General features: G+C 41.3%; 2 protein-coding genes across 5 annotated transcripts in view; one reads left to right on the top strand and one right to left on the bottom strand.

Annotated features, from left to right (window-relative positions):
• Window positions 1–1,190, top strand: part of LOC106586826 (PTB domain-containing engulfment adapter protein 1) — a 190,281-nt gene extending 189,091 nt beyond the window's left edge. For all 4 annotated transcript variants that reach the window (XM_014174523.3, XM_014174530.3, XM_082969175.1 and 1 more), the window contains one exon: window positions 393–1,190. In XM_014174523.3, coding sequence (XP_014029998.1) covers window positions 393–464 — 72 coding nt within the window. In that variant the 3' untranslated portion in view covers window positions 465–1,190. The remainder of the gene's footprint in view (window positions 1–392) is intronic.
• A 376-nt stretch (window positions 1,191–1,566) lies between these two features.
• Window positions 1,567–23,619, bottom strand: part of LOC106586824 (uncharacterized) — a 67,217-nt gene continuing 45,164 nt past the window's right edge. The window contains exons 19-53 of the mRNA XM_014174522.3: window positions 23,284–23,328; window positions 23,027–23,125; window positions 22,642–22,695; window positions 22,324–22,431; window positions 22,023–22,076; window positions 21,810–21,908; window positions 21,591–21,644; window positions 19,740–19,838; window positions 19,582–19,635; window positions 19,423–19,476; window positions 19,215–19,268; window positions 19,003–19,056; window positions 18,663–18,707; window positions 18,424–18,522; window positions 18,203–18,310; window positions 16,757–16,810; window positions 16,312–16,365; window positions 16,167–16,220; window positions 16,002–16,055; window positions 14,156–14,263; window positions 14,005–14,058; window positions 13,810–13,863; window positions 13,447–13,608; window positions 12,708–12,815; window positions 12,497–12,604; window positions 10,318–10,371; window positions 10,058–10,165; window positions 9,415–9,468; window positions 8,993–9,100; window positions 8,839–8,892; window positions 8,628–8,735; window positions 7,949–8,252; window positions 7,490–7,671; window positions 6,797–7,039; window positions 1,567–6,289 (exon numbers count right to left, since the gene is read on the bottom strand). Coding sequence (XP_014029997.1) covers window positions 6,143–6,289; window positions 6,797–7,039; window positions 7,490–7,671; window positions 7,949–8,252; window positions 8,628–8,735; window positions 8,839–8,892; window positions 8,993–9,100; window positions 9,415–9,468; window positions 10,058–10,165; window positions 10,318–10,371; window positions 12,497–12,604; window positions 12,708–12,815; window positions 13,447–13,608; window positions 13,810–13,863; window positions 14,005–14,058; window positions 14,156–14,263; window positions 16,002–16,055; window positions 16,167–16,220; window positions 16,312–16,365; window positions 16,757–16,810; window positions 18,203–18,310; window positions 18,424–18,522; window positions 18,663–18,707; window positions 19,003–19,056; window positions 19,215–19,268; window positions 19,423–19,476; window positions 19,582–19,635; window positions 19,740–19,838; window positions 21,591–21,644; window positions 21,810–21,908; window positions 22,023–22,076; window positions 22,324–22,431; window positions 22,642–22,695; window positions 23,027–23,125; window positions 23,284–23,328 — 3,252 coding nt within the window. The 3' untranslated portion in view covers window positions 1,567–6,142. The remainder of the gene's footprint in view (window positions 6,290–6,796; window positions 7,040–7,489; window positions 7,672–7,948; window positions 8,253–8,627; window positions 8,736–8,838; window positions 8,893–8,992; window positions 9,101–9,414; window positions 9,469–10,057; window positions 10,166–10,317; window positions 10,372–12,496; window positions 12,605–12,707; window positions 12,816–13,446; window positions 13,609–13,809; window positions 13,864–14,004; window positions 14,059–14,155; window positions 14,264–16,001; window positions 16,056–16,166; window positions 16,221–16,311; window positions 16,366–16,756; window positions 16,811–18,202; window positions 18,311–18,423; window positions 18,523–18,662; window positions 18,708–19,002; window positions 19,057–19,214; window positions 19,269–19,422; window positions 19,477–19,581; window positions 19,636–19,739; window positions 19,839–21,590; window positions 21,645–21,809; window positions 21,909–22,022; window positions 22,077–22,323; window positions 22,432–22,641; window positions 22,696–23,026; window positions 23,126–23,283; window positions 23,329–23,619) is intronic.

Below are 23,619 nucleotides of genomic sequence, written 5' to 3' on the forward strand. Positions count from 1 at the left end.
AGCCTATTTTGAAAAATAGTTATGTTAAACCTGTTTGCAATCTCATAGGCTTCGCTAGCTAGCTTGCTGACTAGTTAGAGGTTAGCTGGCTAGTTAGCTACAGTAGTTGGCTACTGCCATCAAGTTGTTGTTGGGCTATTATCAGATTTAGCCTGTTCTACCGTTTGCAGAATGCATACTGGCATTTGAATATAGAGCGGGAAAAGGGAATCCGGACACAATGTGGACACTGTAGACACATTTAATATGTAGCTGTAGTAGACGCATGACGTGTTTGGAACTGTAGTGTTGATAATACCGACCACCTCCAGTTGACGTCTTTCTTCCTATAGAGCAGATTGACATGGGATTCATGTGTTTTTCTAACAGCCATTCTCCCCCTTGTTTTACAGGAGGGGTTCAAAATGGGACTAACCCTAGAGGCCACTGTCTTTTCTCTTGAGCCACTAGGCGGTCGCTGCTGATGCAAAGAAGACATGTTTGTGTTACATACTGTAAACTAGTTTGTATTAAAAAAGTGCCAGAATTGGGTCTACAGTCAAGATGTCAATGTTCTTCTAGTCCTTGAGGTTTATATGTATTTGAATTTGGTTTTAGAATATTCAAAAGGTAATATTCAAATCTGATATAGAAAGCACTATTTTTCTAAGAACTGATATGGGAAGGAGTATTTTTGAGACCCCTTGCATTTAAAGGCAATGAAGGATGTAAATGGTATGTCCAATGGTATACTCTGTGGCAGAGTTTTCATATACAGTACGTCTTATGTTGTAAAATCTGCTTCATTGAATATACACCACTTAGATCAACGCTGTTATTTGTCTCAGTCGTAATGACTTGCTCACCATCAACTCACAAGACACGGAAATGTAGTTGGTCTTGTATTACCACTCATGTACCGAACTCTGAGCTTGCCCTTAATTTGACAATTTGAAAAGTTCCTATGTTATTTTTACTCATTTTATTTTTAGTGTAATTAGTTCTGATTGTTTTGACCTGACATTTTAACTGATTTTAGATTTGTTGTCTTATTAAACATTTTAACAGGTGCATTTTACATATCGGTATGTATTGCCAGGGATTTACTTTCTTATGTCAGTGTCCTCTTGCACCGGAAAGCACTTTTGAAAACCTGTCAGTACTTCTTCTTTTACTTTGCTGTTACAGTTATTAAAGAAAACATTACTGCATCAGTTATCAACACTCAAATTCTTGAAATGTGTTGGCGCTACAATTTAAAAAAAAAGTTATGCATTTTATATGTAAAATTCTGGGGATCAAGTATTTTTGCTAACACTTTACATTCAGTTTGTTACATAGCACTTTAACTCCACATAAAAATTACTATGTAACAAAGAGATATTACAATGTTACTAGTGTAATTACAGCATTACTGCACAGGTATAAGAAAACAGAAACTTAATATAAAGTGTTAGCATGTTGGATATTCTCAAGATGTACCGGCGGATATTCAACCATGGATCGCCACTGATGGTTAGGCTTTGATGGACATATTCAATAACTCTGTTGCTTGGTGACATCATAATAACAGTAAGTAATACAAAATGAAAATAAAACATTTTATTGTCACATACACCAGACAGATGCGGTTAATTGTGTTGTTTTACAGGGTCAGCCATAATTAGGGTAAAGGGCCTTGCTCAAGGGCACATCAACAGATTTTCATGTTGTCGGCTCAGGTGTTCAAACCAGCAACCTTTCGGTAACTGGCCCAAAGCTCTAATTACCAGACAACCTGTTTGAGTCGCTTGTTTACATAGTCAGGAACCCTCCTGAGTCTTGATGATGACTTTATTGTATGCATTAGGACATTCTTGGTCTCCCGCTCAGTCACACAGATGCAACTGCAGCTAGTCTTATTACTGATGTAGAAAGTAATTGTCAGTTCTATGCAAGCTTGATTTGAAGCCGCTGTACTACAACAATTACCAAGAGCTTGGGACGAGGAGAGTCAATTAAGAATGACAGAAGAAGGATACAGTGCCTTGCAAAAGTATTCACCCCCTTGGCGGTTTTCCATTTTTTTTTTTTGCATTACAACCTGTAATTTAAATAGATTTTTATTTGGATTTCATATAATGAACATACTAAAATAGTCCAACTTGGTGAGGTGAAATGAAAAAAATGACTTGTTTCAAAATATTATACAAAATAAAAACGGAAAAGTGGTGCATCCATATGAATTCACCCCCTTTGCTATGAAGCCCCTAAATAAGATCTGGTGCAACCAATTACCTTCAGAAGTTACATAATTGGTTAAATAGAGTCCTCTTGTGTGCAATCTAAGTATTGCATGATCTGTCTCATGATCTCAGTGTATATATACACCAGTTCTGAAAGGCCCCAGAGTCTGCAACATCACAAAGCAAGCGGCACCATGAAGACCAAGGAGCTCTCCAAACAAGTCAGGGACAACGTTGTGGAGAAGTACAGATCAGGGTTGGGTTATAAAAAAAATATCTGAAACTTTGAACATCCCACGGAGCACCATTAAATCCACTATAAGAAATGGAAAGAATATGGCACCACAACAAACCTGCCAAGAGAGGGCCGCCCACCAAAACTCACGGACCAGGCAAAGAGGGCATTAATCAGACAGGCAAACAAAGAGACCAAAGATAACCCTGAAGGAGCTGCAAAACTCCACAGCGGAGATTGGAGTATCTGTCCATAGGACCACTTTAAGCCGTACACTCCAGGGAGATGGGCTTTACAAAAGAGTGGCCAGAAAAAAATAAGCAAACATATTTGGTTTTCGCCAAAAGGCATAAGGGAGACTCCCAAATATATGGAAGAAGGTACTCTGGTCAGATGAGACTAAAATTGAGCTTTTTGGCCATCAAGGAAAATGCTATGGCTGGCGCAAACCCAACACCTCTCATCACCCCGAGGATACCATCCCCACGGTGAAGCATGGTGGTGGCAGCATTATGCTTTGGCGATGTTTTTCATCCGCAGAGACTGGGAAACTGGTCAGAATTGAATAAATGATGGATGGTGCTAAATACAGGGATGTTCTTGAGGGAAACCTGTTTCAGTCTTCCAGAGATTTGAGACAGACGGAGGTTCACCTTCCAGCAGGACAATGACCCTAAGCATACTGCTAAGGCAACACTCGAGTGGTTTAAGGGGAAACATTTAAATGTCTTGGAATGGCCTAGTCAAAGCCCAGACCTCAATGCAATTGAGAATCTGTGGTATGACAAAGATTGCTGTACACCAGCAGAACCCATCCAACTTGAAGGAGCTGAAGCAGTTTTGCCTTGAAGAATGGGCAAAAATCCCAGTGGCTAGATATGCCAAGATTAGTGGCTAGATTGCTGCAAAAGGTGGCTCTACAAAGTATTGACTTTGAGGGGGTGAATAGTTATGCACACTCAAGTTTTCATTGTTGCATTGTTGCATCTTCAAAGTGGTAGACATGTTACGTAAATCAAATGATATAAACCCCCCAAAAATCTATTGTAATTCCAGGTTGTAAGGCAACAAAATAGGAAAAATGCCAAGGGGGATGAATACTTATGCAAGCCAGTGTAGTTTCATTTTTGGAACCCTTCCATTGTTCCTAACCTTTTGAGATTATCCCTTCTGTGTGCCTACTGAAAAATGGGAATGAAATGGACTGTTCTAGTTGTAAACATAAAAGATGACCAGCTTCCAGCAACATTCAATACAAAAGTCTTACTAATAAACAAAGAAACTTTGAAATGAAAACAGAACAAAATCTTTTCTATATTTATTTCAGTGGATGAAACTGACTTGGTTCCAGGCTTGAATAAACTATTGATCTGCCTCTGAGATGGTCATAGGCAATCAGACCAATCTGCCACCAGAATATTTACAGTTTTGAAATATTTTATAAATACTATCATTATGGAAAGTTTCCTCAAACAAAGGAATTAGAAAGTTGATTTAGGAAAAGCTTAACTGAAGAGAGACATAAATCAACATCACAATGGACATAATACATGTATAATTACAAAGCTAAATATATGTTCAATTCACATGTAATATGCCTTTTACCTACGGCAATATTTCCTGTAAATATTTATATATTTATCTGTGGAAACAAATTGCTTAGTAAATGCAGAAAGGCTCAGCTTTTCCCTAAAAAGTAGAACCTTAGCTAATTAATATGACAAAAAAAGAACTTTGGGGATAGACAAGCGTTTTGTTTAATTTGTTGCATAGCAAAAAATACATGAAGCAAATAGGCTTTGTCTCAAAAAGCTGCTATAAAAGATAACTAAGAGAAAGGGACTTGAAGGGCTTACCGACATGCAGAAAAAAACTACACACTTGTAGTGTTAATGATCATATATTAAAAATATAACACATTTGTAGTGTTAAAATGATCACGATTAAAAAGATAACATGTAAAAATGATCAAGAATTACAAACATAACACACTCAAAGTGTTAAAATGACCAGCGCTAATTGAAAATAAAAGCAAGTATTTAAAAAGACAATCACCACACACTGTGTACGAGACATTGATTCCACGTCTCCATCTTTATTGGTAGTCCCTAACCCTCCCCTGTACTGTATATGGGAGAGGAGTGCTTACAGACAGCACCAAACCTGTGAACAGGGTTACACATAATCATGGCATCCCAGTTTGTGGAGACGAGGTAGCTAACACTGAGGAATCGACAGGTAGCTAACACTGAGAAATCCACTGGTATCTAACACTGAGGAATCAACAGTCTGGTTGGATCTTTAATTTGGATTCAATGGAGTCAGTTCAGAGCTAGGATAACTTGGATACAGAAATCAGTTATTTCAAACTGTTTTTCAGTTCTGGAAAGAAAAGAACAATGTAATTTCCTCAATAGCACCATAAATGTTCATTTTACATTGAAAACTGTTGTTGTATAAACATAAAAGAAAGAAATTATGTAAAATATTAAGAGCTTAGGAGATCTTAGTGGTGGAATAAACCATTGTAGTTATATTATTTTATGAACTGGGTGGTTTGAGCCCTGAATGCTGATTGGCTATCAGATCGTATACCACGGGTATGACAAAGCATTTCTTTTTACTGCTCTAATTAGGTTGGTAACCAGTTTATAATAGCAATAAGGCACCTTGGGGCGTACTGCCAAGAACAGCCCTTAGCCGTGGTATATAGGCCATATACCACACCCCCCCATGCCTTATTGCTTAAGTAGAATGGTGTTCTCATCTTACAAACAGCAGGTAATGACTATATATTTTTTTTAGTATTCATATTTATCAAGGACATACGGCAGCTTTTCATCTTTTATGCATAATATCAAATAGAGTATCAATGGATTGAATCTTTGTACCTTATAGATGAAATATCATGTTCTTATACCATGGCATTTGTTGAATACTCATTTCTAATTGGCTTGAAGGGTATTCTAGAGCATGCATTATTTCTCTATAACGCACGGTAGAATTCTGCATCAGCACGGTAGAATTCAATGGCTTTAGTTCATTGTTACATGTTCTATGTTTGAGCTGGTTTTGAAAGCAAAAGTCTAATTGAAAAAACTATTGGCATTGTTGAATTGGATTTTCATAATAACAAGCTAAGATTGATGGTTTGGTTAGCTAAACTAGCAAGTCTGTTTGTTTGGTTACCAAGGCAACTACTGTAGCTGTCTAGTAAACTTTCTGGCTACTTCAGTGGATGTTGAACAAACGCATTTCTACCTGCAAATGAACACATTTCAAGAGGTAAATGTGTTAAATTATAGCCTTGGTATAATAGGGATAATCAATTCTGAGCTATATGCGTTCTCTGGAAAGTACTGCAACTCAGAGGAAGGCTAGTTCCACTCCGCTAGACCATCATGGAACACACGTTCCATGATAGCCCCTCGTTGATTATCCCTTACATAATGTATTTGTCAAATACAAGCAAAGTTTCTAAATGTTGCTTACTTGTTCTTTGTTTCCCCCAAACATTCATCTAACATATACAGGGCAAAAACATATCAACTACGATGGGGAATGGTTGGAAAGGCACAATAAATATCTCGCCACGAGGCAAGAATAGTCCGCAGTACTTGTATGTACAAGGCTGATCGCGTCAGCTGAAAGTTCAAGAGTCTCAGGATTGTCTTCAATGCGTCCCTGTTGTTGTTGTTGGAATTTAAAGGAAGCAAACAGGGCCAATATCGATACCAAACTCCTGATCTGAACTACCAATGTCCACAGGGGCCATATCCATGATGGGAAGTCTGGCTGTTTTCTGTGTCCTGTACTCAAACACGGTCTTGCCCCAGTTACCATTGGATTGCTGTAAAGAGAAAGAAATGCGAAAGGTTCAGTAAGACTTCAGTAAGTCAATGTTCCAGTGACAACCCCGATTTAAACATTTCAGAACCCAGACTGAAACGGACCCAAAACGTCCACAGAATAGAATTGAATTTAGCAATAAGGCACGAGGGTGTGTGGTATATGTCCAATATACCATGGCTAAGGGATGTTCTTAAGCACGATGCAACGCAGAGTGCCTGGATACAGCCCTTAGCCGTTGTATATTGGCCATATACCACAAACCTCTGAGGTGCCTTATTGCTATTATAAACTGGCTACCAATGTAATTAGAGCAGTAAAAATAAATATTTTGTCATACCCGTGGTATATGGTCTGATATACCACGGCTGTCAGCCAATCAGCATTCAGGGCTTGACCCACCCAGTTTATAATATATATATATATATATATATATATATATATATATATATATATATATATATATATATATATATATTGTATAATATAATATAATAGTATTACTCACTCCACAACTGTCCTCCACCACGGTGTATCTGAAGCGGCTGTTTCCCTCTGCTTTGAGCTCCAGGTCATTGGACCCCTTGAGGATGACAGCTTTCTTCAGGTTCCCAGTCGACTCGTCCTTGTAGCCCACTGTGTTCTTGCAGTGGTAGGTAATGGTCTGAGAAGCCTCTTTGGAGAGCAGACGAATGAAAGTCATCTGAACCGTGACAGAGTTGGCTGGCTGGTCTTTGTTACCATAGGTGAACTGCGAATACACAAAAAGAGAAAACAAACAAGTTGGAAAATTGGCACCATTTGATGAACTCACTTTTTAGATTAAACTTCAATATGATGTTATCAACAGTTATCGGTAATGTTGTTGTTATTTATCTATGTACAGGTAACATTTACATAGCAAATATTACCAGTGATGGTAAAATGTGCATCTGTTGCTATATTTATAAAATTTCCACCCGTGGTCAGTCTTGCTTTATAAGTATTTTCCCTCAGCAATACCCTACTACCATATAAAATACTTGCATCCTATAATTAGGGGTAGAATTGGTTAGGAATGCATAGAAGCAGAATTCCCTCAGACTTCTGAAATGTAACATTTCAGAGGGAACATTTTTGAATACCCAGTGATCCAGGAGTTGTTTTCCAACACGAATCATCGAAAAATATGAGTATTACAGGGTAGAAACATTGTTCTTACTTGTTGTCCTCTATTGATGTCCGCTCCAAACCACACAGGCTTATTCCTTGAGGTGCTCCACCACACTTTGCGAGGTATGCTGGCAGGATTGGCCGAGATGCAAGTCTCTCCCGTCTCCATATTACAATGTACTTTGATAGCATCCTCTGAGCTTCCTTGGTTTGGATCGACCCAGTATTCACCTGGAACAGAGAAGGAGAACGTTGTCCCACAATTGTCACATTCAAAAATAAATAGCAAATATTTACTCATGAATCAGATCCCATCTGCCAGACTATTGGCTACTTTTACATGGGTGATATTTCAAATGTGAGTTAGAAAACATGGCATCCTCAGGGGTAGAAGTACTGACAAAATAAGATTGAGACATGGTCTGAATACCTAATAACTACAAAAAACACCTTAATGATGATTTTCTTTATGTGTAGTACATCCCACCTCATGGAAACAACAACTCACCGGTTTTCTTCAGTGGGTAGCACTGCTTCAAGTCCTCACAGGTCCTAGCCGGGTGCTTCCTGCTGCCGTCGGGACTTTTCATGCTGTCGATTTGGCTGCTGAGGGCCTTCAGAGTGGCCTGGACACCTGGGTCCAGCTGCTGGGTGGCATTGCTGTTGGGCAAAGCCTCATCCTCATTGAACTCGGGAGGGGGAGGGGGGCCGCCATCGTAGTCTTGCATGTCGCCAAACAGGTCATCCATGGCAGCTGTGGGGGGGCCGGGAGGGCCAGGGAGACCAGTGGGGCCTGGCTCTCCAGGAGGTCCCTGGGAACCACAGAGTAATGGTAAGTAATAGTGTTTTATTTAAGTGTGAACAAATTAGGTGTCTTAACATTATGTGTCAAATGATCATGATGTTTGTGTTGTCCTCCCAGAAAATGTTTATATCAGTGTACAGATCTGCTATCTTAATTTGATCACAAATTGTAATGTATTCAAGGTCTATTCAAGGTTTAAAAGGGCTTCTAAAATGTGTAATTTCCACCTAAAAATGTCAGACATGAATTGCCCTAACGAAAAATATATCAACCCTGACAAAAATGTCCATCAATTATATAATGATTTTCCTGCCCGTGAGAAACTGGTCAAATTAAGATTGATCATGTTATGATAGGTGAAATGACCCTCATATCAACATGCCTCAGGTCCGATTTCGCCGCTAATTCCACGTGTTCCAGGAGGTCCCATTGGTCCAGGCTGGCCGATGTACCCTTCTTTTCCTGGTGGTCCAACTGGTCCAGAGGGTCCCTATCATAACATACCACATTGAAGATACATTTTAATGAGCCATGAAATACAACATGGTTGACAACATGGAACATCATAGAACAGTGTCCTGTATGGTACGTACTCTTTGTCCACTTGGTCCGACGATTCCTGATGCTCCCTGCTCTCCTGTTGTACCCTATAAAAATAAATACAAAATTTAATATCAAGACAGAGAGTACTTTAATGGGTATACATTCTACTCAATAACAGATACTGTATTTATTGATTTGACGTACAGGTGGTCCGGGTAAACCTTGTAAACCGGTGAATCCCCTGTGCCCCTTCTGTCCTCTGTCTCCGTGGTCTCCCAGGTCACCCTTATCACCTCTGGGTCCTTGTGGTCCCTGTTGTTTAGAAGGACACCGTGCAGTCACATTTTTATGGGAAGTCCAATGAAAAAACAAGAAAGATAATTTCTGTTTGTGATTGTGTCGTCATACAAATATGCAAATGGGGAGTTCTCACATGAGTCTAGTAGTTTTAATCATCACATACTGGGTTATCATTTCTGTGAATGCTCACAGGAAAACCAATGACTTGGATTTCTATTAGGATATCAAATACATGTTTATTATAAATTGGTGGTATAGTCATTCAAGTCAAAAGAAATGATAACCTTAGATTTTTTTTATTATGCATCTGTTGATGATGGTCTTACCGTTAACCCTCTCTTTCCTGTTGAACCGGGGGGACCATTTGGTCCTCTGGAACCCTGTGTTTGAATAAGACCACAGCATGACTCAGTCAGATACTGTATATTAGTAACTGGGTTCAAATGCCTTCTGTTTCATTTTTCTGTATTTAAAAGGATTGTTTGGATACCCCTATTTACTATTTATTATGTATTGATTTTTATTAATTTTTGTATTCATTTTTTCTATTATAATTTATTTATTAATATAAAAAAAAAAAAACACTCTTTATGCGATGCAAACTGCCGAGAACACCGGAAGAAGAATTATCGCTGAATTATCCCAGTGAATTATTGTAATGTTTGTTTGTGTCAATTAATCCCATAAGGGATGGGATGCCAACTGGCAATTTGACACAAAAATAAAATGTAATTCATTTCATAAAGTTCATTTCATTCATTCCTTTCATTTCATTCATTCATTCATTCATTCATTCATTCATTCATTCATTCGTTCATTCGTTCGTTCGTTCATTCGTTCGTTCATTCATTCATTCAGTAATATGTACACATTATCATGAACCTTTCCTTTCCCCCTCTTATCTCATCGTGGGATGCTCATGTATTGACAGGGAAAGTCCAACGTTAATGAAAAGGGCATGTTACGTACAGCGTCTCCTCTCTTTCCAGAACCACCAGTGGCACCAACTGGACCCGGAGTTCCGGGTTGTCCTGGGGTCCCGATCAGTCCCTCTGGACCATGGTCCCCTCTCTCTCCCTGTGGAAGTCATCAGAACCATTTCAAAGCCATGCCTAAAAAGGTTGAAAATAATTTGTCTTGCTGTTACAGCACAGTTGGTCAAGCACAATAAACAATGGGAGACATTCTGGACACAGTATTGAAAATGAAAGTGTTCAGCTCCTTCCTACCCTTTGACCAATGACTCCAACTTTGCCTGGTGACCCATCAGATCCAGCAGGACCCTGGAGGAAAATAAATATTGTGATTAACTACTGTATTCTCCATACACTCCATACTAGAGAAGTTATGCTTCTTTAAAATGGAATAAACTTGTTTTCTCGAGAACTCTGCTTTGTTTTTGCCCATTTAGCATCGTTCAAACCCTCTTAAGCCGTAGCCCCACCCATCTCTTTAAGAATTAGCATGTAAAGGCGAGTCAGCATTGCATTGTCCTCCAGGAAGTAGTTTCTCTATTCACCCCTCCATTATCTCAGCCAATCATGGAGAATGCCTTTGTCCCTACATACTGTAGCTCAGTGTTTTCTCCTTGACTAAACTAGGCTCATAATTTATCATTTTTATTAATATGTATTGCTCCAATTAAGTTTGTAATTAAGGCATATGAAAGTTCATATGTTCAAGAAGGCATTTATGAAAAAAAGGTATAACAAAAAACACTGCTCAGGGAACACTTAAACAACATAATGTAACTCCAAGTCAATCACACTTCTGTGAAATCAAACTGTCTACTTAGTAAGCAACACTGATTGACAATAAGTTTCACATGCTGTTGTGCAAATGGAATAGACAACAGGTGGAAACTATAGGCAATTAGCAAGACACCCCCAATAAAGGAGTGGTTCTGCAGGTGGGGACCACAGACCACTTCTCATTTCCTATGCTTCCTGGCTGACGTTTTGGTCACTTTTGAATGCTGGCGGTGCTTTCACTCTAGTGGTAGCATGAGACGGAGTCTACAACCCACACAAGTGGCTCAGGTAGTGCAGCTCATCCAGGATGGCACATCAATGCGAGCTGTGGCAAGAAGGTTTGCTGTGTCTGTCAGCGTAGTGTCCAGAGCATGGAGACGCTACCAGGAGACAGGCCAGTACATCAGGAGACGTGGAGGAGGCCGTAGGAGGGCAACAACCCAGCAGCAGGACCGCTACCTCTGCCTTTGTGCAAGGAGGAGCAGGAGAAGCACTGCCAGAGCCCTGCAAAATGACCTCCAGCAGGCCACAAATGTGCATGTGTCTGCTCAAACGGTCAGAAACAGACTCCATGAGGGTGGTATGAGGGCCCGACGTCCACAGGTGGGGGTTGTGCTTACAGCCCAACACCGTGCAAGACGTTTGGCATTTGCCAGAGAACACCAAGATTGGCAAATTCGCCACTGGCGCCCTGTGCTCTTCACAGATGAAAGCAGGTTCACACTGAGCACGTGACAGACGTGACCAAGTCTGGAGACGCCGTGGAGAACGTTCTGCTGCCTGCAACATCCTCCAGCATGACCGGTTTGGTGGTGGGTCAGTCATGGTGTGGGGTGGCATTTCTTTGGGGGGCCGCACAGCCCTCCATGTGCTCGCCAGAGGTAGCCTGACTGCCATTAGGTACCGAGATGAGATCCTCAGACCCCTTGTGAGACCATATGCTGGTGCGGTTGGCCCTGGGTTCCTCCTAATGCAAGACAATGCTAGACCTCATGTGGCTGGAGTGTGTCAGCAGTTCCTGCAAGAGGAAGGCATTGATGCTATGGACTGGCCCGCCCGTTCACCAGACCTGAATCCAATTGAGCACATCTAGGACATCATGTCTCGCTCCATCCACCAACGCCACTTTGAACCACAGACTGTCCAGGAGTTGGCGGATGCTTTAGTCCAGGTCTGGGAGGAGACCCCTCAGGAGACCATCTGCCACCTCATCAGGAGCATGCCCAGGCGTTGTAGGGAGGTCATACAGGCATGTGGAGGCCACACACACTGCTGAGCCTCATTTTGACTTGTTTTAAGGACATTACATCAAAGTTAGATCAGCCTGTAGTGTGGTTTTCCACTTTAATTTTGAGTGTGACTCCAAATCCAGACCTCCATGGGTTGATAAATTGGATTTCCATTGATTATTTTTGTGTGATTTTGTTGTCAGCACATTCAACTATGTAAAGAAAAAAGTATTTAATAAGATTATTTCTTTCATTCAGATCTAGGATGTGTTGTTTAAGTGTTCCCTTTATTTTTTTTAGCAGTATATATCTTTTTTTTTCGGCCATACTGTGAAGTAGGAAATAGGGTCAATCCTGAATCCGAACACAAATGGTGACTTGTGAAGTAAAGAGTTTTGTTCAGACAAAAAGTATAAGGGTCAACTTACATCGGGACCGGGATCGCCACGGGGTCCGTTGGCACCAGGAGAACCGACCGGGCCAGGAGGACCTTTATCTCCCCCAGGTCCTGCAGTCCCCTGTTTCCCTGGAGGACCCTACAAACACCACAGGGGCATTGGAACCATGAGGGGCACTGTAACATGCAATGTAAAAGCAGTTCATATTGTGGCCACACGTGTGATCCAAATCAATACATACCGCTGGTCCTGGAAGTCCCAGCATTCCACGCTCTCCCCTCTGACCAGGAAGACCCACAATACCTCTCTGTCCTGTTGTTCCGGCGGGACCTGGAGGCCCATCAGGACCCTGCGGAAACAAATACAGTTGGAGTTTAAATTGACTGGATATTGTGCGGTACCAGGGTTGTGGTCAGTCCAATTCAACACGACTCAAACTTGTAATTCAGTTCATGAATTGGATGTTTCCTGATATTTTGGTTGATAATTATTTTTCTTATTCCAATGCATATCCTGACTGAATGGAGTGGATAAATTGTATTAGACAGCAATGTGTTAATTAAGAATTAAGGCACGAGGGGGTTTGGTATATGGCCAATATTCCACGGCTAAAGGCTGTTCGCAGGCATGAAGCAACGTGGAGACAGCCCTTAGCCCTGGTATTTTGGCCATATACTACAAACCTCCAAAGGTGCCTTATTGCTATTATAAACTGGTTACCAACGTAATTAGAGCTACAGAAAATACATGTTTTGTCATACCCGTGTTAGACAGTCTGATATACCACGGCTGTCAGCCAATCAGCATTCAGGGCTCGAACCACCCAGTTTACAATGTCCAATCAATTCCTGAGGTTTACATTTTTGTTCTAGCCCTGTATGAATACACCCCATTTAACTTATCAAGGGCTTAGTGATGTGCATCCCCTGAAATTCTCCCAGGAACCAATTGAGAAACATTGCTATTCATTGATAGTTTACCGTGGGTCCGTCCTCCCCAGAGTCTCCCTTGTCTCCTGGACCTCCGGCTGGTCCTGGGGGGCCTCTTTCTCCTTGTCTTCCAGGGGATCCGTTCTCTCCACGAAGGCCAGGAGGACCCTCCTTCCCAGGGGGACCAAGGGGTCCGGCCTCTCCAATGGGACCCTGTCACAAACATAATTTGTTGTTATTTTTGTTATTGTTGTTTATCTCTCTGAGAATAATGGGAAGTGCATTCACAATAGCTGGTAAGTGGTTATCATTAAAGTATTCAATTCCAGTGGCATATTGAAATGATAGCTGATGGCTACTTCCGAATTGGTACATTTAATCAATCTAACCAAAAGTGGTTTGGTGATTACTTACAGTTGAGCCTGGTGGTCCAACCCGGCCTGCAGATCCAGGGAAACCAGTGGGGCCCTACGAGTGAACAGATGAGAAGATCCACATGATTACTGTTCATTACATGTTTATATACTCTCTGAACTGTATGTGTCAATACCTGGACACAATCATGTCAAAGTCCCCAGAGACTGATCAAAATATAAAACATGAACTTACAGGTGCACCTTGGGTTCCTCTGCCGCCCTTCAGTCCAGCCACACCAACAATACCCTACGGAAAGATTAATATTGTTGCATGAGATTGTTCCTCCTGATCTGTTGTCTATGTGAGACAATATAGCCCAAGAGAATGTGGCATGTTAACTCACAGGAGGTCCGTGGGATCCAGATAAGCCCTGAGGCCCTGGAGAACCAGCGTCACCCTTCTGACCTGGCTCTCCGGGCTCCCCCTTGACTCCTGGTTGACCATCAGGACCCTGTATGAGGATAATAAGAAAATAAGCATAAGAGCTGGAAACACCCCAAAGCCATTACTTTTTTATGAGACAACACAAAATGAGGTCTAATAATATGCTATATACAAGGGGTGGGTCTAATCCTGGAGTCCACCTGTGGTAAATTCAATTGATTGGACATGATTTGGAAAGGCACACACCTGTTTATATAAGGTCCCACAGTTGACAGTGCATGTCAGAGCAAAAAGCAAGCGATGAGGTTGAAGGAATTGTCCATAAAGCTCCGAGACAGGATTGTGTTGAGGCACAGATCTGGGGAAGGGTACCAAAAAATGTCTGCAGCATTGAAGAACCCCAAGAACACAGTGGCCTCCATCATTTCTTAAATAGAAGAAGTTTGGAACCACCAAGACTCATCCTAAAGCTGGCCGCCTGCCCAAACTGAGCAATCGGGGTAGAAGGGCCTTGGTCAGGGAGGTAACCAAGAACCCAATGGTCAACCCAGAAGGAAAGCCATCTTTGCAGCACTCCATCAATCAGGCCTTTTTCTTACCAGTATTTTACTAGGCAAGTCAGTTAAGAACAAATTCTTATTTTCAATAACAGCCTAGGAACAGTGGGTTAACTGCCTTGTTCAGAGGCAGAATGATAGATTTTTACCTTGTTTTTACCTTGAATCTTGCACCCTTTTGGTTACAAGTCCAACGCTCTAACCACTAGGCTACCACTCGCCTTTATGGTAGAGTGGCCAGACGGAAGCCACTCCTCAGGAAAAGGCACATGACAGCCCGCTTGAAGTTTGCAAAAAGGCACATAAAGGACTCTCAAACCACGAGAAACAAGATTATCTGGTCTGATGGAACCAAGATTGAACTCTTTGGCATGAATGCAAGCATCGTATGGAGGAAACCTGGCACCATCCCTACGGTGAAGCATGGTGATGGCACTGGCAGGGACTGGGAGACTAGCCAGGACTGAGGGAAAGATGAACTGAGCAAAGTACAGGGAGATCCTTGATGAAAACCTGCTCCAGAGCACTCATGACCTCAGACTTGGGTGAAGGTTCACTTTCCAACCGGACAATGACCCTAAGCACACAGCTAAGACAACGCAGGAGTGGCTTCAGGACAATCTCTGAATGTCCTTGTGTGGCCCAGCCAGAACTCAGACTTGAACCTGATCGAACATCTCTGGAGAGACCTGAAAATAGCTGTGCAGCGACGCTCCCCATCCAACATGACAGAGCTTGAGAGGATCCTCAGAGAAGAATGGGAGAAACTCCCAAAATGCAGGTGTGCCAAGCTTGTAGGGTCATACCCAAGAAGACTCGAGGCTGTGATTGCTGCCAAAGGTGCTTCAACAAAGGACTGAGTAAAGGGTCTGAATACTTATGTAAATGTGATATTTCAGTTTTCAAAAATGTCTAAATACAATTTTTTTCTTTGTTGTTATAGGGTATTGTGTGTAGCTTGATGATGGAAAATAACACTTTAATCAACTTTAGAATAAGGCTGTAACGAAAGAAAATGTGGAAAAGTTAAGGGGTCTGAATACTTTCCGAATGCACTGTATGATATACAGTACGACATGAATTATTATAATCTCGTTATTTACATCTGTAAATGAAAAGCGCTCTATAAATGTAATGTATTATTATTAGTAGTAGTGGTATTAATATTAGTATTAGTATGATGCTAAGACAATCAATTTAATGTCATCTCATAGGCATGATGGTTTACAGTAATTAAGAATGACTTACAGGTGGCCCGCCAAACCCAACAGGACCAATAGGACCAGGTTCACCACGGTTTCCCTGGTGGAACAGAATACAAACAGATCATTATGCCATAACAGCTGATATGATCATTTTCAGGTAAATGTGTCACTATATGGTTTTATACTGAATGTCAAGTTGTCCACTCACAGGCATCGCTCTTGATCCATGAGGTCCGGGAGGGCCTTTAGGTCCAGCTTCTCCCTGCAATTACATCAAGTTCCAGTTGTTCTAGTGTCACAACAAAATATTAGCTAACTAAATGATTCTAGCTTTTGGCAAAATGTGTCTTTACCTTTTCACCGCTGGGTCCATGGGGTCCGGGTGGGCCGAGAGGACCAGGAAGACCCTGTGGCGAGAAAAGGTCTTGTTAGAGGAAATACATTCATCCATTTTGTGACTTTGTGCAATTAAATGAGCAGACATATTTCTCTGACAGAACATGCAGCTACATGTTTCCGAGCTGACACTTTTTGTTTTTGTTTTACAACCCTACAGTACAGATAACTTTTCCTGTTCTGACACAATCACTGCATGCTAGCATGGCTCGCCAACTGTTTGAATAAGCTGGGTAAGCACCTGGGGCTACTGTAGCACCTTACAAATAAGAACATCTGCTATCTGTCTTCACATGATCAAAGCACAAAACTATTTGTTTTAGGCCAAAATAAGAAATAACACAATGCCTCTTTATGTTGCATCAAAGCAAAAGATAAAATGCACGTGTAAATTTGACTTACTCTTGCGCCATCATTTCCAGGTGTACCTTCTGATCCCTTCTCTCCACCGGTTCCCTACAATGGAGAATGTCACATGTCACAATCAGATAAATAATACTATTCTTATATTATCATAATGATTTAATTGTTCACTTTGCCCCCCTTTAACTACCAACATCTACTGTACTCCTCCAAGGGTCCACACAAATCACAGTAGAAAACAATCATACACATTCAGTAGACAGAAACAAGGATATGCAGACACCGTCTCCCTAGACAGGATATTATCAAATAAGGAGATGAATACACCGTCTCCCTAGACAGGATATTATCAAATAAGGAGATGAATACACCGTCTCCCTAGACAGGATATTATCAAATAAGGAGATGAATACACCGTCTCCCTAGACAGGATATTATCAAATAAGGAGATGAATACACCGTCTCCCTAGACAGGATATTATCAAATAAGGAGATGAATACACCGTCTCCCTAGACAGGATATTATCAAATAAGGAGATGAATTCACCGTCTCCCTAGACAGGATATTATCAAATAAGGAGATGAATACACTGTCTATGTAGACAGGATATTATTATATAATGAGATGAATACACTGTCTACCTAGACAGGATATTGTTATACAATGAGATGAACACACCGTCTATCTAGACAGGATATTGTTATATAAGGAGATGAATACACCGTCTCCCTAGACAGGATATTGTAATATCAGGAGGTGAATACACCATCTCCCTAGACAGGATATTGTAATATCAGGAGGTGAATACACCGTCTCCCTAGACAGGATATTGTAATATCAGGAGGTGAATACACCGTCTCCCTAGACAGGATATTGTAATATCAGGAGGTGAATACACCGTCTCCCTAGACTGGATATTGTAATATCAGGAGGTGAATACACCGTCTCCCTAGACAGGATATTGTAATATCAGGAGGTGAATACACCGTCTCCCTAGACAGGATACTGTAATATCAGGAGGTGAATACACCATCTCCCTAGACAGGATATTCTAATATAAAGAGATGAATACACTGTCTCCTTAGACAGGATATTGTAAGATAAGGAGATGAATACACTGTCTCCCTAGACAGGGTAATATAATATAAGGAGGTGAATACACCGTCTCCCTAGACAGGATATTATTCGATAAGGATATGAATACACCGTCTCCCTAGACAAGATACTGTAAGATAAGGAGATGAATATACCGTCTCCATAGACAGGATATTATAAGATGAGGAGATGAATACACCGTTTCCCTAGACAGGATATTATAATATAAGGAGATGAATACACCGTCTCCATAGACAGGATATTATAAGATGAGATGAATACACCGTCTCCCTAGACAGGATACTGTAAGATAAGGAGATGAATACACCACCTCTCTAGACAGGATATTGTAAGATAAGGAGATAATCAAGCAGTGTGTGAATACTTACTCTGTCACCTTTAGGCCCAGGAGGACCAGAGATCCCTCTCTCACCAGGCATCCCCTGAAGACCAGGAGGTCCTAGGTCACCAAGTCCACCGTGAGGACCAGGACTACCCTTTGGGGAAAAAAGCAATGGGATCAGTTTCATATTTGCAGCTTCAAAGATCCAATACACATAATCCTCCATTGAGGTTCCACATTACATCTCTATGCATGGACAACAAATACCTTTGGTCCATCGGGTCCTGGTGCTCCGGGGATTCCTTTGGGTCCAGCTAAACCGTGAGGTCCGAGTTCTCCTCTCTCTCCTGGGATTCCACGTTCTCCCTGTTTAAACACAAAACCGGTGTCAGTCACACAACAGACACATATAATGTATATGTGTGTCTGGTGCAATACTGCATGGTATATACAGTATGTTCAATATATTCCAATATATATTTATATTAGTAAGATGGTAAACGTACCCTTGGTCCAATTTGACCCACAGCACCTCCTTCTCCGGGGATACCCTAAACAAGACAAATAAAGTAAATCTAAAACGTCATATCATACAATGAGGATTGCATCCCATAAAACAGAGGAGCTATTTATCCTATTAGGTATATACTTCAGCTAACTCAGACTGTGCAAGTGCTCAGTTGCTAGAGCATGGAACTTGCACCGTCAGGATTGTGGTTTCAATTCCCTCTGGGGTCAACTATGCATAAAATGTATGCATGCATGACTGTAAATCGCTTTGGATTAAAAAAAAGTCTGGTAAATGCCATATACTGTATAAGATATTAAATTATTCATCAAACTCACCAGATCACCTGGTTTTCCTGACTCTCCAGGGGGGCCTGGTGGTCCAGGTAATCCCTGAAACACAACAGCATATACACTTCAGATGACAACAACAGTGTGCAGTTGGTTCAATCCCATATAAGTGACAAGCTTTTCTGACACTTTCAGTAATCAGCCGATGCTAGCTAGTTCACCGTTCTTAGTGCCATTGGTAAAAATGTATGATAACCTACCTGGAAGCCGTTCACACCGGGAGGTCCCTGTTCTCCTCTGTCACCAGCAACACCCTTCAGACAAACAGTTTACAGAACATTTTCACTCAATCGTTCATCAAGATAAGTATATTGTGATACAGCATACTTTGAAATGAGATTGGTAATGTCTATACCACAATGCTACTAGATAGGAGTCATGATAATCAGAGACAAACAGGTGACTTACCGGAGGTCCAGCGGGACCTGCAGGGCCAACCTCCCCATCTTTCCCAGGAGGACCCTAGAAAGGAAGTCATCATTAGTGATCGTCCTCATAAACACAATTGTTTCTGTAGACACGTACGAAGACAGAAGTAATTTAGTGCTCATTGACAAAGACACTCACTCTTTGTCCTGCCACTCCCGGAGATCCTTGTTCACCTGTCTTCCCTGGATCTCCCTTTGGGTTGAAAAGAGAAGGGGTCATTCAAGAGGTCATGAGGAGATAGGACAAGTTTGATAGCAAGACATGCTGAGAAGATTAGAACTTTCAAAGTTCCTTACGTTAAAGCCCTTTGGTCCAGGTGTTCCCATGGTTCCTGCAGGACCTCTGGTTCCAATAGATCCTGCTGGTCCTGGGCGGCCATCTTCTCCTGCTGGGCCCTTCAGACAGAGGACACAAGCACAACTCTTACCTCTGGCTGTTCATTCAGTGTTACGACATCTGACGCCAATGGTCAAACCTCGAAAAGAGGTATTGTCCACTCACTGATAGCCTGACAAATAGACCCTGTCGCTCTAAAGCTTGTTGGTATATCAGAGAAATAATTGATTTAACCTGTTGGGGCTAGGGGGCAGTATTTGCACGGCCGGATAAAAAACGTACCTGATTTAATCTGGTTACTACTCCTGCCCAGTAACTAGAATATGCATATAATTATTGGCTTTGGATAGAAAACACCCTAAAGTTTCTAAAACTGTTTGAATGGTGTCTGTGAGTATAACAGAACTCATTTGGCAGGCCAAAACCTGAGAAGATTCCTTACAGGAAGTGGCCTGTCTGACAATTTCTTGCCCTCCTTGATCATCTCTAACAAATACAGGGGATCTCTGGCATGATGTGACACTTCCTACGGCTCCCATGGGCTCTCAGAAGGCGGGAAAAAGCTGAACGATGTATTTCCATCCCCAGGCTGAAACACATTAGCGCGTTTGGCAAGTGCTCTATCAGAGGGCCATTAGACTGAGGCTCGTGCATGAGGGGATAGCATGCTTTTACTTTCACTCTCTTTGTAATAAAAAACGATTTCCCGGTCGGAATATTATCGCTTTTTTACGAGAAAAATGGCATAAAAATGGATTTTAAACAGCGGTTGACATGCTTCGAAGTACGTTAATGGAATATTTAGAATTTTTTTGTCACGAAATGCGCCATGCTCGTCACCCTTATTTACCCTTTCGGATAGTGTCTTGAACGCACGAACAAAACGCCGCTATTTGGATATAACAATGGATTATTTGGGACCAAACCAACATTTGTTAGTAGAAGTCCTGGGAGTGCATTCTGACGAAGAACAGCAAAGGTAATAACATTTTTCTTATAGTAAATCTGACTTTGGTGAGTGCTAAACTTACTGGGTGTCTAAATAGCTAGCCCTGTGATGCCGGGCTATCTACTTAGAATATTGCAAAATGTGCTTTCACCGAAAAGCTATTTTAAAATCGGACATATCGAGTGCATAGAGGAGTTCTGTATCTATAATTCTTAAAATAATTGTTACGTTTTTTGTGAACGTTTATCGTGAGTAATTTAGTAAATTCACCGGCAGTGTTCGGTCGGAATGCTAGTCACATGCTATTCACATGCTAATGTAAAAAGCTGGTTTTGGATATAAATATGAACTTGATTGAACAAAACATGCATGTATTGTATAACATAATGTCCTAGGGTTGTCATCTGATGAAGATCATCAAAGGTTAGTGCTGCATTTAGCTGTGGTTTGGGTTTATGTGACATTATATGCTAGCTTGAAAAATGGGTGTCTGATTATTTCTGTCTGGGTACTCTGCTGACATAATCTAATGTTTTGCTTTCGTTGTAAAGCCTTTTTGAAATCGGACAGTGTGGTTAGATTAACGAGAGTCTTGTCTTTAAAATGGTGTAAAATAGTCATATGTTTGAAAAATTGAAGTTTTTGCATTTTTGAGGTATTTGAATATCGCGCCACGGGATTACACTGGCTGTTGAGTAGGTGGGACGCAAGCGTCCCACCTAGCCCATAGAGGTTAAGAACACTTGTTGGAGCTGTGGCAATCACTGAGTGCATTAGCTTTTACTCTGCAGTTTAAAAAAAAAGTTGTATTAAGTTGGATGTGTGTAAAGACTCTGTTTTTCCCAACTATGGTCAACCTTACCAGTGGTCCTGGCTTGCCCTCGGCTCCCTGGACTCCTGGGGTACCAGTCAGACCCTATAAAAACAACAGACAAGGTTATGAACTTCAGAAGCAAAGATCCACAGTTTGTGGTAGACCAAGACAGATTCCCATCAGCATCGTTTGGGCTTTTTGAGATATACATATGGGATATAAGTTAACGAGGGAATTTTGGAAAGCTAGATGATGTCTTCACATTACCCTTGCGCCTGGGAGGCCTGGTTCCCCAGTGCGCCCTGGATCGCCTCCTGAACCTTTAGGCCCAGATATGCCAGATGGTCCACGATCTCCTTGAGCACCCTTCAGGAGAAACAGTATAGTGAATTAGGTTTGGGCTGGGGGCTCCAGTCCTTAGAATCCAGTCTAATGAGCACATGTTTTAGCTGTAATAGATCTCTGATCATCTGTCTGTACCTTAGGTCCAGGTAATCCATCAGCACCGGGAAAACCTCGGTTACCAGGAGACCCCTGTAATGCACATGCCCATCAATATATGAAACGAAGATACACAGGATATACAGGTACCAAGATTACAATCTATGAAACAATATACATTTTTCTGCACAGGGTTGAGGACATATTCATGGAGAATGAACTGAGGTAAATGAGAATGGAGGGCTGAAATTCATCCTGAGAAGTCTGAATTTACAGTCACTGACCTAAATCCTTATAATCTAGAGGTGTTCAGTAGTAGAGAGGCCAACGGTAGACTCACCCTCTCACCAACAGGACCCAGTGGTCCTAATGAACCAGAGTCACCGCGATTTCCTCTTTTTCCCTCCTCACCCTGGGGCCCAATCACTCCTTGGGAACCAGGGGGACCCTAGGAATCAAAACAAACTTTATTTAAAATGTGTTTAACCATCTCAATAAACTTGACATTCAACCATCCTAATACACTCTGTACCAGCTATGACAGTGTCTCTCTTTCATCCAATGTGGAATAATGTACATTTAGACAACCAAGTATTGTAATATATTACAATCACTGTATATCAAATCATCTTTGAAAGGTCACATTATTTGGGCTTACAGGTTCTCCTTTGGGTCCGCCCTCTCCTTTGTACCCAGGAACACCAACATCTCCCTGAAACAAAGACGTGAGAAGCATAAGTATATCACAAGTCACATTTTATTATAGATAATGCATTATAAAAATGAAAAACAAAATCCCCATCCCATTGTCAAACAGTCAAAACAACTATTTTGCAGTAAAAGTACATTGCTTAGAAGGCGCTCTGGGCCATTTCCTCTGTGCTTTGGTAAAGGCCAAAGTAACACAGAGCGATGTTTATGTCTAGTGCATGCATGTCATAACATTGATAGTGTATTTATACATGTATAAGGAACATGAATGTCTGGACCTCGCAAGAGTAGAAAAAAAAACTTTTATCCAAAGTAAAAAGACGCCACATTACCAGTTGACCTTTGATCCCAGGCTGTCCAGTGCTTCCCTGAGGTCCAGGTGGACCGTGGGGTCCGAGGTGACCCCCGGGACCCTGCACACCCATGGTACCCTACAAAACAACAGGAGCATCTCTCAATACACAGCAATCTTGATCATATACATCTTTAAATACTCTTGGTATACTATGTGAAATTACAATTACAGTTGTTTAACAACAAATTATTTTCTTGGTAATTAGGAGTACTAGATTAATGATAATATACATACCACTGGACCCTTAGTACCTGGGCCACCGTCAGTTCCTGAAGGACCCTAGAAATAGCAAATTTGTCATATTAATAAAATCTTACGTGCATTACCAAAATGCATTGTGCATATAAGGATGTTAAAGGCCCAGTGCAGTCAAAAACGTGATTTCCCTGTGTTTACCACACTATGAGGTTGGAATTATACTGTGAATGTGTGAAAATTATGATAATGCCCTTTTAGCGTAACAGCTGTTTGAAAAGACCTCCGCAAATTTCAGCCTGTTTTGATGGGATGTAGTTTTGGTCTGCCTGGTGACATCACCAGGCGGCAAATTAGGAAATAGACCAATATGAA

Source organism: Salmo salar, chromosome 25, assembly GCF_965601325.2.
Source record: "Salmo salar chromosome 25, fSalSal1, whole genome shotgun sequence".
Taxonomy (NCBI): domain Eukaryota; kingdom Metazoa; phylum Chordata; class Actinopteri; order Salmoniformes; family Salmonidae; genus Salmo; species Salmo salar.